Source organism: Sus scrofa, chromosome 1 (assembly GCF_054392235.1).
Source record: "Sus scrofa isolate SSC_HxYL_T2T_F1_AM1 chromosome 1, Sscrofa_HxYL_maternal_Yorkshire_Landrace_v2.0, whole genome shotgun sequence".
Lineage (NCBI taxonomy): Eukaryota > Metazoa > Chordata > Mammalia > Artiodactyla > Suidae > Sus > Sus scrofa.
The window spans coordinates 136,247,730-136,260,079 of record NC_139383.1 but is presented as its reverse complement, the minus strand read 5'-3'; the positions used below and the strand labels follow the sequence as shown (position 1 = coordinate 136,260,079).

At 39.4% G+C, this 12,350-nt stretch overlaps 1 protein-coding gene across 13 annotated transcripts in view; it reads right to left on the bottom strand.

Moving 5' to 3' along the window:
* The window catches only part of SPG11 (SPG11 vesicle trafficking associated, spatacsin), a 95,856-nt gene that overhangs the window by 35,688 nt on the left and 47,818 nt on the right, over positions 1–12,350 (bottom strand). For 9 of the 13 annotated variants that reach the window (XR_014827710.1, XR_014828005.1, NM_001445466.1 and 6 more), the window contains 6 exons: positions 11,494–11,699; positions 11,131–11,239; positions 10,048–10,207; positions 9,399–9,668; positions 8,600–8,800; positions 7,228–7,335 (listed from right to left, as the gene is read on the bottom strand). Coding sequence is in view for 10 of the 13 variants with exons in the window: in NM_001445466.1 (NP_001432395.1) it covers positions 7,228–7,335; positions 8,600–8,800; positions 9,399–9,668; positions 10,048–10,207; positions 11,131–11,239; positions 11,494–11,699 (1,054 nt within the window). In the remaining 3 variants the exon portion in view is untranslated. The remainder of the gene's footprint in view (positions 1–7,227; positions 7,336–8,599; positions 8,801–9,398; positions 9,669–10,047; positions 10,208–11,130; positions 11,240–11,493; positions 11,700–12,350) is intronic. The other 4 variants (XR_014827744.1, XM_084997040.1, XM_084996728.1 and 1 more) reach the window with 1 other exon arrangement.

The following is a 12,350-nucleotide window of genomic DNA, read 5'->3' as shown; positions in this document are numbered from 1 at the left end:
CCAGCATTGTCACTGCAGTGGCCTCAGTCACTGTTGTGATGTGTGTTCCATCCCTGACCTGGGAACTTCCACATGCCACAGTGCAGCAATAAAAAAAAAAAAAAAAAAAATTCTTAGGAATTAACCAACAAGGTAAAAGACTTGTCAGTGAAAACTAAAAACCATTTTTGCAAGAAATTAAAGATATAAATAAATGGAAACATATTCTATGTTTATGAAATGGAAATCTTAATATAGTTAAAATCTCAATACTATCCCAAAGATCTACAGATTCGATGCAATCCCTACCAGTATCTCAATGATGTATTTTTAACAGAAATAGAAGAACCCATTCTAAAATCATATGGAATCTCAAGGGACCCTGAATAGCCAAAACAATCTTGAAAAAAAACGCCAAAAAAGAAAAAAAAGAAGACTCACTCTTCCTGACTTCAAAATTTACTACAAAGTAATTAAGACAACACTACATTGTTATAAATGTCATAATCAAGACAACATGAGACAATAAAGTAATCAAGACAACACTATACTGGCATAAAAGAAACATGTACACAAATGGAATAGAATAAAAAGCCTAGAAATAACCTTGCAAGGGTGCCAAGACCATTCAATGAAGAAAGAACAGTCTTTTCAACAAACGGTGCTAGGAAAACTGGATATACACATGCAAAAAAAAATGAAGTTGGACCCTTACTGAACAACATACACAAAAATTAACTCAAAATGGACCAAGGACCTAAACAGAAGACCTAAAACAATTTAACTCTTAGAAGAAAACATAGGACAAGAACTTCACAACCCTGGATTTGGAAATAATTTCTTGGATAGGACATCACAGGCATGAGTAGCAAAAGGAAAAATACACGAATTGGATTTCAAGAAAACTTTTAAAATTTTGTGCATCTATCATCACTATCATCAGAGTAAAAAGGCAACACACAGAATGAGAGAAAATACTTGCAAATCATATGTATGATATGGGATTACTAGCCAGAATATATAGAGAATTCCTAAAACTTAACGACAAAAAACCAAACAATTCAATTCAAAATGAGCAAAGGAGCGCGCCCATAGTAGCGCATCAGAAATGAATCTGACTAGGAACCATAAGGTTGCGGGTTTGATCCCTGGCCTTGCTCAGTGGGTTAAGGATCCGGTGTTGCCATGAGCTGTGGCAGAGGTCGCAGACGCTGTTTGGATCTGGTGTTGCTGTGGCTCTGGTGTAGGCCAGCAGCTGTAGCTCTGATTAGACCCCTAGCCTGGGAACCTCCATATGCCGCAGGTGCAGCCCTAAAAAGACAAAAAAAGAGGAAAAAAAAAAATGGACAAAGGACTTGAATAGACATTTCTCCAAGGAAGATATACTAATAGCTAATAAGCCCATGAAAAGATGTACAACATCACTAATCATTAAAGAAATGCAAATCAAAAGTACAACAATAACTGACAGAACAATGTAAATGAACCATAATAAAAATTTTTTTCATGGACAGCCCAGCCTCCAGAACTATAAACTTTCTCTTGTTTATAAACCACCCAGGTGGTTGTATTTTGTTACAGAAATCCTAACAGGCCACATCCCCACCAGTACTTGGTACCACCAGTTTGTTAATTTATATATTAACATTTATTTATATATTTTTAATTACCTATTTATTTTTTAAATTACTCAATGAATTTTATTATATTTATAGTCATACATTGATCATCACAACCTGATTTTATAGCATTTCCATCCCAAACCCCCAGCCCATCCCCCGCCAACCTGTCTCATTTGGAAACTGTAAGTTTTTCAAAGTCTGTGAGTCAGTATCTGTTATGCAAAGAAATTCATTGTGTCCTTTTTTAAGATTCCACATGTAAGTGATAGCAGATGATGCTGGTGACTCACTGTCTGACTAACTTCACTTATGATGATAATTTCTAGGTCCATCCATGTCGCTGCAAATGCTGTACCAGTTTGTATTTTAACCATTCTAATAGATGTGTAACAGCATACTATTTTTGTAATTTGCATTTCCCAAATGACATGATATTGAGTATCTATTCCAATATACTTTATTATGTATGCCATCTGTATATTGTCTTTGGTGAATTATCTGTTCAGATTTTGCACATTTTTGAGCTACCAGGAAGATGGCAGAATATAAGGACTGGAGTTCAACTTCTCTCCTAAAAACAACAAAATTTACAACTAAAGGGAGAGCAATCTTCAACCAAATGGACCAGAAACTTTCAAAAAGGTATCCTACTCCAGAAGACAAAGAGGAGGCCACATCAAGAGGTAAGAGGGGCGATTATGTGATATAAGTAACCCCATACCTCCCAGGTTGAAAGCCCCGCAGACTGGAAACTAACTGGTTCACAGAGACTCACCTACAGGAGTGAGAGTTCTGAGCCCCACATCAAACTCCCAGGTGAGGGGATCTGGCACTGGGAAAAAGAACCCCCAGAACATCTGGCATTGAAGGCCAGTGGGGCTTGTGTGTAGGAGCGCCACAGGACTGGGGGAAACGGAGACCCCATTCTTAAAAGGTGCACAAGGATTTTCACGTGCACTGGGTCCCAGGTCAAAGCAAAGTCTCCACAGGAATCTGGGTCAAACCTGACTGCAGTTCCTGGAGAACCTTCTGGGAAAACAGGGGTGAATGTGGCTTGTTGTGGGGAAAGGACATTGGAAGCAAAGCTCTTGGGAATATTCAGAAGTGTGCCTTTCTCTGGAGGTGGTCATTTTGGGAAAATCTGGCCTCACCCATCAGTGCTGAGAAGCTCCATGGCAAAGAGCAATCCAGGTGGGATCACAGACCCGCTCATCAGTAAACAGACTGCCTAAAGACCCCCAGGCACATAGCGCCTCTAATCTCATCCAGAGACAAAGCCCCACCCACCAGAGGGATAGGAATCAGCTCCACCTACCAATGGGCAGGCATCAGTCCCTCTCATCAGGAAGCCTACAGCAAGACCCCATACAGACTTCAGCCACACCAGAAGTAAGAGAGGCTACAACTCTATTATCTGTAAAAAAGTCACCACACCAAAAACCTATAAAAATGAAAAGACAGAGAACTATAACTCAGATAAGGGAGAAAGAAAAACACCCAGAAAATCAGCTAAGTGATCAGGAGATTCTCAGCCTCCAGGAAAAAGACTTTAGACTGTTGATGATGAAGATGATGCAAGACATTGGAAATAAACTGGAGGCAAAGATGGATAACTTACAGGAAACACTCACCAAAGAGATACAAGATATAAAACTTCAACAAGAAGAGATGCATAATACAATAACTGAAATAAAAAATTCACTAGAAGCAGCTAACAGCAGAATACAGGAGGCAGAAGAACAAATAAGCAAGGTGGAGGACAGATTAGCGGAAATTATGGATGTGGAACAGCAAAGAGAAAAAAGATTGAAAACAAACAAAGAGAGTCTCAGAGAACCCTGGGACGACGTTAAAAGCACCAACATTCGTATTATAGGGGTGCTAGAAGGAGAAGAGAGAGAGAAGGGTTCAGAAAAAATATTCGAAGAGATAATAGCCAAAAACTTCCCTAACATGGGAAAGGAACCACTCACTTGAATCCAGGAAGTGCAACAAGTACCATATAAAATAAACCCAGGAGTTCCTGTGATGGCTCAGTGGTTAACAAACCTGACTAGTAACCACGAGGTTTCGGGTTTGATCCCTGGCTTCACGCAGCGGATTAAGGATCCAGCATTGCTGTGAGCTGTAGTATAGGTTGAAGATGTGGCTCGGATCCCACATTGCCGTGGCTGTGGTGTAGGCCAGCAGCTATAACTATGATTGGACCCCTAGTCTGGGAACCTCCATATGCCATGGGTGCGGCTCTAAAAAGACAAAACACAAAAAAATTAAATTAAAATAAAATAAATAAAATAAAATAAAATAAACCCAAGGAGGAACACCCCAAGACACATATTAATCAAACTAACCAAAATTAAAGACAAAGAGAAAATCTTGAGAGCAGCTAGGGAAAAAAACAAATAACATACAAGGGACCCCCAATAAGATTATCAACAGATTTTTCAGCAGAAACTCTGCAGGCCAGAAGGGAGTGGCATGATATACTTAACGTGATGAAAGGAAAAAACCTCTAGTCAAGATTACTTTACCCAGCAAGGCTCTCATTCAGATTTGAAGGAGAAATCAAAAGCTTCACAGATAAGCAAAAGCTAAGAGAATTCAGCAACACTATACCAGCTTTACAACAAATACTAAAGGAACTTCTCTAGGTGGAAAAGAAAAGGCCGCAACAGGAAACAAAAATACTGCAAATGACAGTAAAGGTATATGTACAGTAAAGATACGAAATTATCCAAGCACAATTATGCCACCAAAATCATAAATCATGAGAAGAGGTGGGTACAAATGCAAGACACTGGAGATGCACTTGCAATTAAGAGACCAACAACTTAAAACAATCCCACATATATATATATATATATAGACTCATATCAAAACTTCAGAATAACTGCAAACCAATAATCTACAATTGGTACACAGATTTTGCACATTTTCTTATTGTTGAATTTTAAGTGTTCTTTGTGTATTCTAGACGCAAGTCTTTTATCAGATAAGTGATTTGCAAGTGTTTTCTCCTGGTCTGTGGCCTAAGCTCTTTTACTGACACACACTAATGACCTTATATAAGCATGAATTTGTATTTTACAAAAAGGACAAATATTTTTGTGGAAAGAGAAATGAGAGATTGTTAACTGTGGTTTCTGGGCAGATGACCTGGATGCCTAGGGAATGGGAGATGTGACATTCTATATGTGTGCATGTGTTATATACGTCTATCTATATCTATATCAATATATCCCTCAGGATCTTTTTAAATTTTCTTATGTGTACATCAAAGAATATTTTTAAAACTAAGTTACATTAAATCCTTTAAACTTGTAAAAAAAATAATAAAATAAAATAAAAAACCCCACAACTGACACCAGGAAAGAATTAAAAAAAAAAAAAAATGGGAGTTCCCGTTGTGGCGCAGTGGTTAACGAATCCGACTAGGAACCATGAGGTTGCGGGTTCGGTCCCTGCCCTTGCTCAGTGGGTTAACGATCCGGCGTTGCCGTGAGCTGTGGTGTAGGTTGCAGACGCGGCTCGGATCCCGCGTTGCTGTGGCTCTGGCGTAGGCCGGTGGCTACAGCTCCGATTGGAGCCCTAGCCTGGGAACCTCCATATGCCGTGGGAGCGGCCCAAGAAATAGCAACAACAACAACAACAAAAGACAAAAAGACAAAAAAAAAAAAAAAATGAAAGCAATATGAGTAAATAAACATGAGCATGGGCCTTAAAAACAAAAACAAAAAACTACAATGAGATACTGTCTCACAACCATCAGGATGACTATCAAAAAACCCAAAAAAGGGGTTCCTGTCGTAGCTCAGGGGAAACGAATTTGACTAGCATCCATTAGGATGCAGGTTCAATCCCTGGCCTTGCTCAGTGGGTTAAGGATCCAGTGTTGCCGGGAGCTGTGGTGTAGGTCACAGATGCAGCTCCGATGTGGTGTAGGCCAGCAACTACAGCTCTGATTTGACCTCTAGCCTGAGAACCTCCATATGCGGTGGGTATGGCCCTAAAAATACAAACAAACAAACCAACCCCAAAAAAACCACCCCACAAAACGCCCACAAAACAAAAATCAACAGTGTTGATGAGGATGTGGAAAATTCCTCATCAACACTGTTGGTGGGAATTACATAGTTACTGTGGAAAATAGTACAGCAGTTTCCCAAAATATCAAAAGTAGAATCATCATATCATCCATCAATTCCATTTCTAAGTAGACGTTCAAACAAACTGAGAGTAGGGTCTCTAGATATTGGTATCCTACATTCATAGCAGTATAATTCACAAAAGCTAAATACAGAAGCAACCCAAATATTCACGACAGATAAATGGATGAGCAAAATGTGATGTACAAATATAACAGGATATTATTTAGCACTAAAAAGGAAGGAAATTCTGACACATGCTACAACATGGGATGAATCATAAGGACACTATGTTAAGTGAAATAAGCCAGTCACAAAAAGAAAATAGTGTACAATTCCACTTCTCTGAGGTACTTAGAGGACTCAAAATCAGAAAGAAAGTGGTGACTGACAGGGGCTAGGAGCTAGGGGATTTTGGAGAATGCGGAATTATTGTTTAATAGGTCTAGAATTTCAGTTTTATAATATGAAAAGAGCTATGGGGTTAGAGAGTGGTGATGGTAGCACAACAACATGAATATATTTAATGCCATTAAACTATACATTTAAAAATGGTTAACACAGTAAACGTTAAGTGTATTTATCACAATTTAAAAAAAATCTTTTTTCTAAAAAAGAAGATACCTGGTGTGGTCCCAATCATGGAGAGTGACAGGTTAAGGAAATGAATGCCCCTATTTTCTGTGATTTAGGAACCTGAGGCATATTTGAATAACTGACTCAAAATTTTCAACTAATGTAACTCTTACATTTTCATTACAGGTAGGAGAAATGTGATTGAGAGGAAAAGCCTATACTGAGGTTCCACTGTGATGTATTTGTTAAGTAAAATCAGTATATAGTTTTGTCTCATCATAAAGCACTTTGGGGTTAGAAGGGACAAGTGTTGAAACCCCAAGCAGGACTAAGGTATACTCCTTTTCCTTTTTTATAACTTCCTCTTTTTTCCATAGGGTTAATTAGCTCCAAATGCTAACCGGGCCTTGAAATAAGCATCTGAATAGGTAAAGCCTCAGCAACATCTGGACAGAGACCATGAAGAATATTGAGAGAAAAAGCCATTATTTTCTGTCACAATGAATAAAGCAATATTAAACACCCTTCATACTCAATTCTGTTGGAGTTATTTTGAATTCTCAATACATGGCCCATGTACCACCACACTCCACTGCAGCATCCATAGCAGATACTATTTATCCTTTACCCACTGAGCCTGACTGCAGCACCAGGATACTAATCAGAGTTCATAAGCACATTGGATGAAACCTCTCTGTCATCCCTGGCAACTGATACGCTGTAAACAAGGTCACTGCAACCCCTGCCCTGCCTCTCCATCTCTGGAACAGTACAAATGATTTAGTTTCAATTACACCACATAACAACTATTCAACTGCTGCCATATTCTGACTATGAGCTGAAAACGGGCCACTTTTTTAACCAATTTCAAATCAGCAAGAAAGAGCACTTTAATTCCAACTTACAGTTTCAAGGCTTTTCTGGAATTCCAGAAGTTTAGCTTCAGCTTCCTTATAATTCTTGAAGAACATACAAAGTTCATACATCTCCATCATCAATAGTAATGGGGAATCCTTTGAGAAGAGTTGGAAGTTATGAAAACCTGAAACCTATTCAATACTATTTTCTCAATGAAAAATGCCAATATAAGAGCGATTAAAGTAAAAAAATATACTATTAATATCAGCTTTGTAGTAGAATTAAATCATATATGTTAAAAAGAAAGGAAGTTACATTTATATTTCCTTTTTTAAAAAAGATATTCAGGTCAGGTCCAACTATTCAACAGTTCATTTTCTATCTATTCCTTTTTTTTTTTTTTTTTTTTTGCTTTTTAGGGCTGCACACAGCTGCTGGCTTACACCGCAGCCACAGCAACAAAGGATGTGAGCCGCGTCTGTGACCTACACCACAGCTCACAACAACGCCGGATCCTCAACCCACTGAGCAAGGCCAGGGATCAAACCAGCATCCTCATGGATACTAGTCAGATTCACTTCCGCTGCACCCCCTTTTCTATCTATTCTATATTTGGTCTACTACATGTGAGCAGGAGATGGTGCTTAGACACCTCTAGGTGCAGCCCTGGAATGCCTATGTCCACCGACCTGTTAACCTACTGCTTGTCTGTGGCATCAGTCTGTACATTTCCATCATTTCCGTGGAACTTTTTGATCAGAAGATAGAAGTGTTGGAATTAGAAAATTCGGATCTGAACTATAAATAAACAACTTACTAAAGTACTTTGATGAGCATGTTACTTAAGTTCTGTGAGCCTTGGTGTATCACTCTGTAAAATGAGGATACTATCACTTCATTACATCCTTATACAATATTACTTTGCATAGGATTATTGTCGATATTGTATAGGATTATTGTCAATATTACTTTGTATAGGATTATTGTTTTGTTTTTTTGCTTTTTAGGGCCTCACCAGTGGCACATGGAGGTTCCCAGCTAGGGGTCCAATTGGAGCTGTAGCTGCCAGCCTACACCATAGCCACAACAATGCCAGATTTGAGCTGCATCTGCAACCTACACCACAGCTCACAACACTGGATTCTCCACCCACTGAACGAGGCCAGGGATCAAACCTGCGTCCTTGTGGATGCTAGTCAGATTTGTTTCCACTGAGCTACAAGAGGAACTCCTATATCGGATTATTATGAGAATTGACTAAAACAATGTATATAAAGCACTTTGCTACATAAATGGCAGTTCTACTATCATTATCTGTTGTTGGCTTAAAAAAAAATCCAGGAATAGGAATAATTAAAAAATCCAGTCTCAGATATTGTGAAGTAACCCTTTTAAACTGAGGAAAGATATGAACACTACCTTAAAGAAAAGTTGGAAACCTCTGATGAGAGTTTTGCTCTTCTGCCTTGTTAATAATGTTCTCCAGATGACTGAGAGGTCCTCAAGGTCCCAGGTGTGGTCTTCTATTGTGCCCTGAATGTGTCCCATTGCTTCAACTGCAACACTGTGCTCCACAGAAGTGATGATCCAAACGCAGAGACAAGGAATAGCACTGGCATCCTGCCATTGGGTAAGAATTTTTCAAAATAAGATAATGACTGAGCCTGGATTACCTGACAGAGGAAGTTTCCAGCAATGTTACAACTACAGATGGATATTTCCTGTTTAGAACAGGTACCTCACTAATTGGTTAAAATGACTTGAAAAGCCTTCAAACATGAAACAAACTCTAATGAACAACCATCCTGCGTGCTAGGTCAAAATGCCAAGAAACTGAGGGGATGTGTGTGGAAGGGAGGGATGTACTAAGTATAAGAAAACAAGACCGTCCCCACAGACTGCTGATCAAGGGATTGTCCTAAGCATCCTTTTCCCTGCTCAAAAGGCAGAGGTGGTGTCCACCAAAGGATCCTTTACTATGACTGCCAACCAGGAACCAAGGCTCTGACCACTTAGGTCACTCAGCATCAAGACACAAGAAAGTGCACTAAACGGTCTGGAACGTAAGCTGGAAAAGCACAGAAAGTAGCAGTGACCTTGGAAACATATGCAAAGCCTGTCATCACCCCACTTCCTCCCTGATTATCAGCCTTCTCTGCCATTCCCACTTTTCCAATTGCCCTCTGAGTCCTTAATTCAGGCTTCTCATGATTCTTACCTGGAGACATGAGGCCAGGACACTAAGGATTGGAGCCTGTTGTTCCACTGCTTCTGCTAGGAGCCAGCACCAGGAGTTTGGCACCTCTGAGCACTGGAGCAGAATTTCAAAGAAATCAGTCTTTTCTTTCTTTCTCTGGAGTTCCTGTGGGAACTTGTTGCAGACTTGGTCACTGTCCATTCTGGAGTTGGAGACTGAGGGCAAGTTCTCAAAAGCTAGTCTTAAGTGGTCTTGAAGAACAGGGCTGAAATACTGGAGAAGAGATTTCACCTAGAAAACATTAGATGATTAATGATCAAAAAAGACAACCAACTTCCAATTTCAGCTGGAGCTGAATATATTGGAGAAAAGCACAGGCAAAATTGTTCTTTCTCAGACTGAACCATGTCAGAGGTGACCATATAATTTTATAAAGTTTTTTGTTGCTTTTGAGTGAATTTCCCATATTCAATCTAGAGTCACAGAAACTCTTCCATCAGCTTTTAGTAGTAATGACTAGTCCTTTGACGTCAACCCACTGAAATCTCAGTAAAAAATAATAGTATCATATCAAATAAAAGCCTATGTATACACAACAGAAAGAATATTGTCTTCTGAGTAGTGTTCCAATTTCCTCTTCTTGAATAACTGGCAACAACTGGTGGCTTACCTCCTCTGGATGGTAATTATGGAGTTGGCTGTGAACAATAAACTGTAACCAATCATTTGCTTTTGCACATTCTCTAAGGTAGGATGTGCTCAGTTTCATGTCGTGGAGCCTGCAGAACTGTACCACTAATGCCCACTGGCTGCTGGATTCACTGGATAACCTGTAATTGAAAGTGGGGGGTGGCAGAGGAAAAAGACTTCTTGAAATATAGCTTTAAACTGGAAAATTAGTAAAAAAAAAAAAAACAAAAAAAAAACAAATTCAACTACAATATATCCTCTAAAAAAGCCTTTCAATAAATACCAAATGTTTATTAGACTGCTTTGAAAAATAAAAGACTCACCCATAATGCACAACAACTTTCCTAGCATACCGGCAAATTCATTGTTTTAACCAAGTATCTATCAAACTAGCTATGCATCATCTTTAGGAGAATTGAGAAAACAGTCATTCAAGAAATTGAGTGTTTAATTCTCTTGCATGATTCACTTTAGGTATCAGAGCCCTGACAGGTGTCTGGGCTTCCTCACTAAGGGCAGGGTACCTGATGGGAAGGAAACTGTTGAGAACAAAGTCAATGACAGGAGATATAGGAGAATGGTGCATTCCCAGGGGTGGGGGTGGCTGGGTCAGCACCAGTGGATACCACAGAGGAAAGATGACAGGAATATGTAAGAGGTGGGGCTTTTGTGGACAGATGATCACCTCACCTTCTATTATCAACTGACATCTATTAGCAAGAAAAAATTAAGGACATCACTTGTAGTCAAATTTTGTGAGATCCACCTTGCACCTTCTGAAATGATGTCAACATTTAACAATTAAGAGACTTCTCTGGGCAGGAGGGTAGTGGAGGAGACGAAGCTCTTCTCCATCTCTTGGAAACCCTGTCTCTAAAGAGATAATCCGTCTTCCACTGATGGTAAGATGCAATTAAAACCCATTATCCATTTACTGAGTTTCTGCTATATGGGGGTGAGTAAGAAGTTAAGGTCTAGGGGGATTGGTGAAAACATCACCAGGCAGACAAAGACTGAAAAATAGAGCTTGCTGGAAAAGAGGTTGGGATTGCAACTCACAAACCTCTTTACTTCCTGCTGCTGAATGTTGTTCCATATAGCTTCTTCTAAGAGAATAAGCAATTCTTCTGTGGTTGCCTTTTCACCCACAGCCAGTTTAGATAGTTTTTCAGCTATAAAAAAAATATAAAGAATATAAAGAAAAGATAAAAAAAACTGGGCATTTCTGTTTGAAGAGTGTGGCCCAAAGACAATTCAGAAACCCATTAAAGGGCCCAATAAAGTAAGATCAAGTACAAACATTCTGCAGGAAAAGGCTGAAACAGGAAGGTAACTGTTTCCTCCCCAGCCATTCACAATCCAATGCCTTAGATCTCATCCCTTGTCCTCTAAATGAAACAAATGCCATAAGGTAAATGTACTGTACCGAGAGACTCTCTGATAAAGTTGTACTGAGCATCTTCATTTCTGCACTTGTAGCTCAAAATTATATTGGCCACTTTCATATCAACTCTGAGCTTGAGGCTGTCGAGGCCAAGCAATTCTAAGAAACAAACACAGGAAGCTCCTATTGAAGGTATGTGGAAGGAGGAGAGCCCTAAAACATAGGCTTCATTGCCTACTTGCTGGATCCTGAAAAACAAAGGAATCAAAATCACACCAGCACAAGAACATTTTTTCTCACCAGAAAAAAACAGATGGAATTACATTAGTGATACATGGAGTGTCAGACACACGTGATTTTTTACTTCCTTCCCCTTCCTTTTTTTCACCCCTTGTACACATCCACTTAGGTTGGTGGTAGCTTTAAGTTGTCTTCTGGCTCTATAGCCGTCCCCCCCCCCCATTTCCTTATATTTTAACTTCTTCTAAAACACCTACTGGTAGTCCAAATAATTTTTGCTTCCAACTTCATCCAGGGAACATGGTGTAGAACTTACAAAAGTTTGTGATCTTATTAACTATGAGTATGTACAAAATTATCAAGGAAATTAATGCCACCTAAAGTTGAACCTCATAAGGCACATATATTTTATTTATTTATTTTTAGGGTCACACCTGCGGGCATATGGAAGTTCCCAAGCTAGGGATTAAATTGGAGCTGCAGCTGCCAGCCTACACCACAGCCATAGCAATGTGGGATCTAAGCCTTGTCTGCGACCTATACCACAATCCATAGCAATGCAGGATCCTTAACCCAGTGAGCAAGGCCAGGGATCAAACTCGCATCCTCATGGTTACTAGTTGACTTGTTTTCCGCTGCGCCATAATGGGAATACCCAA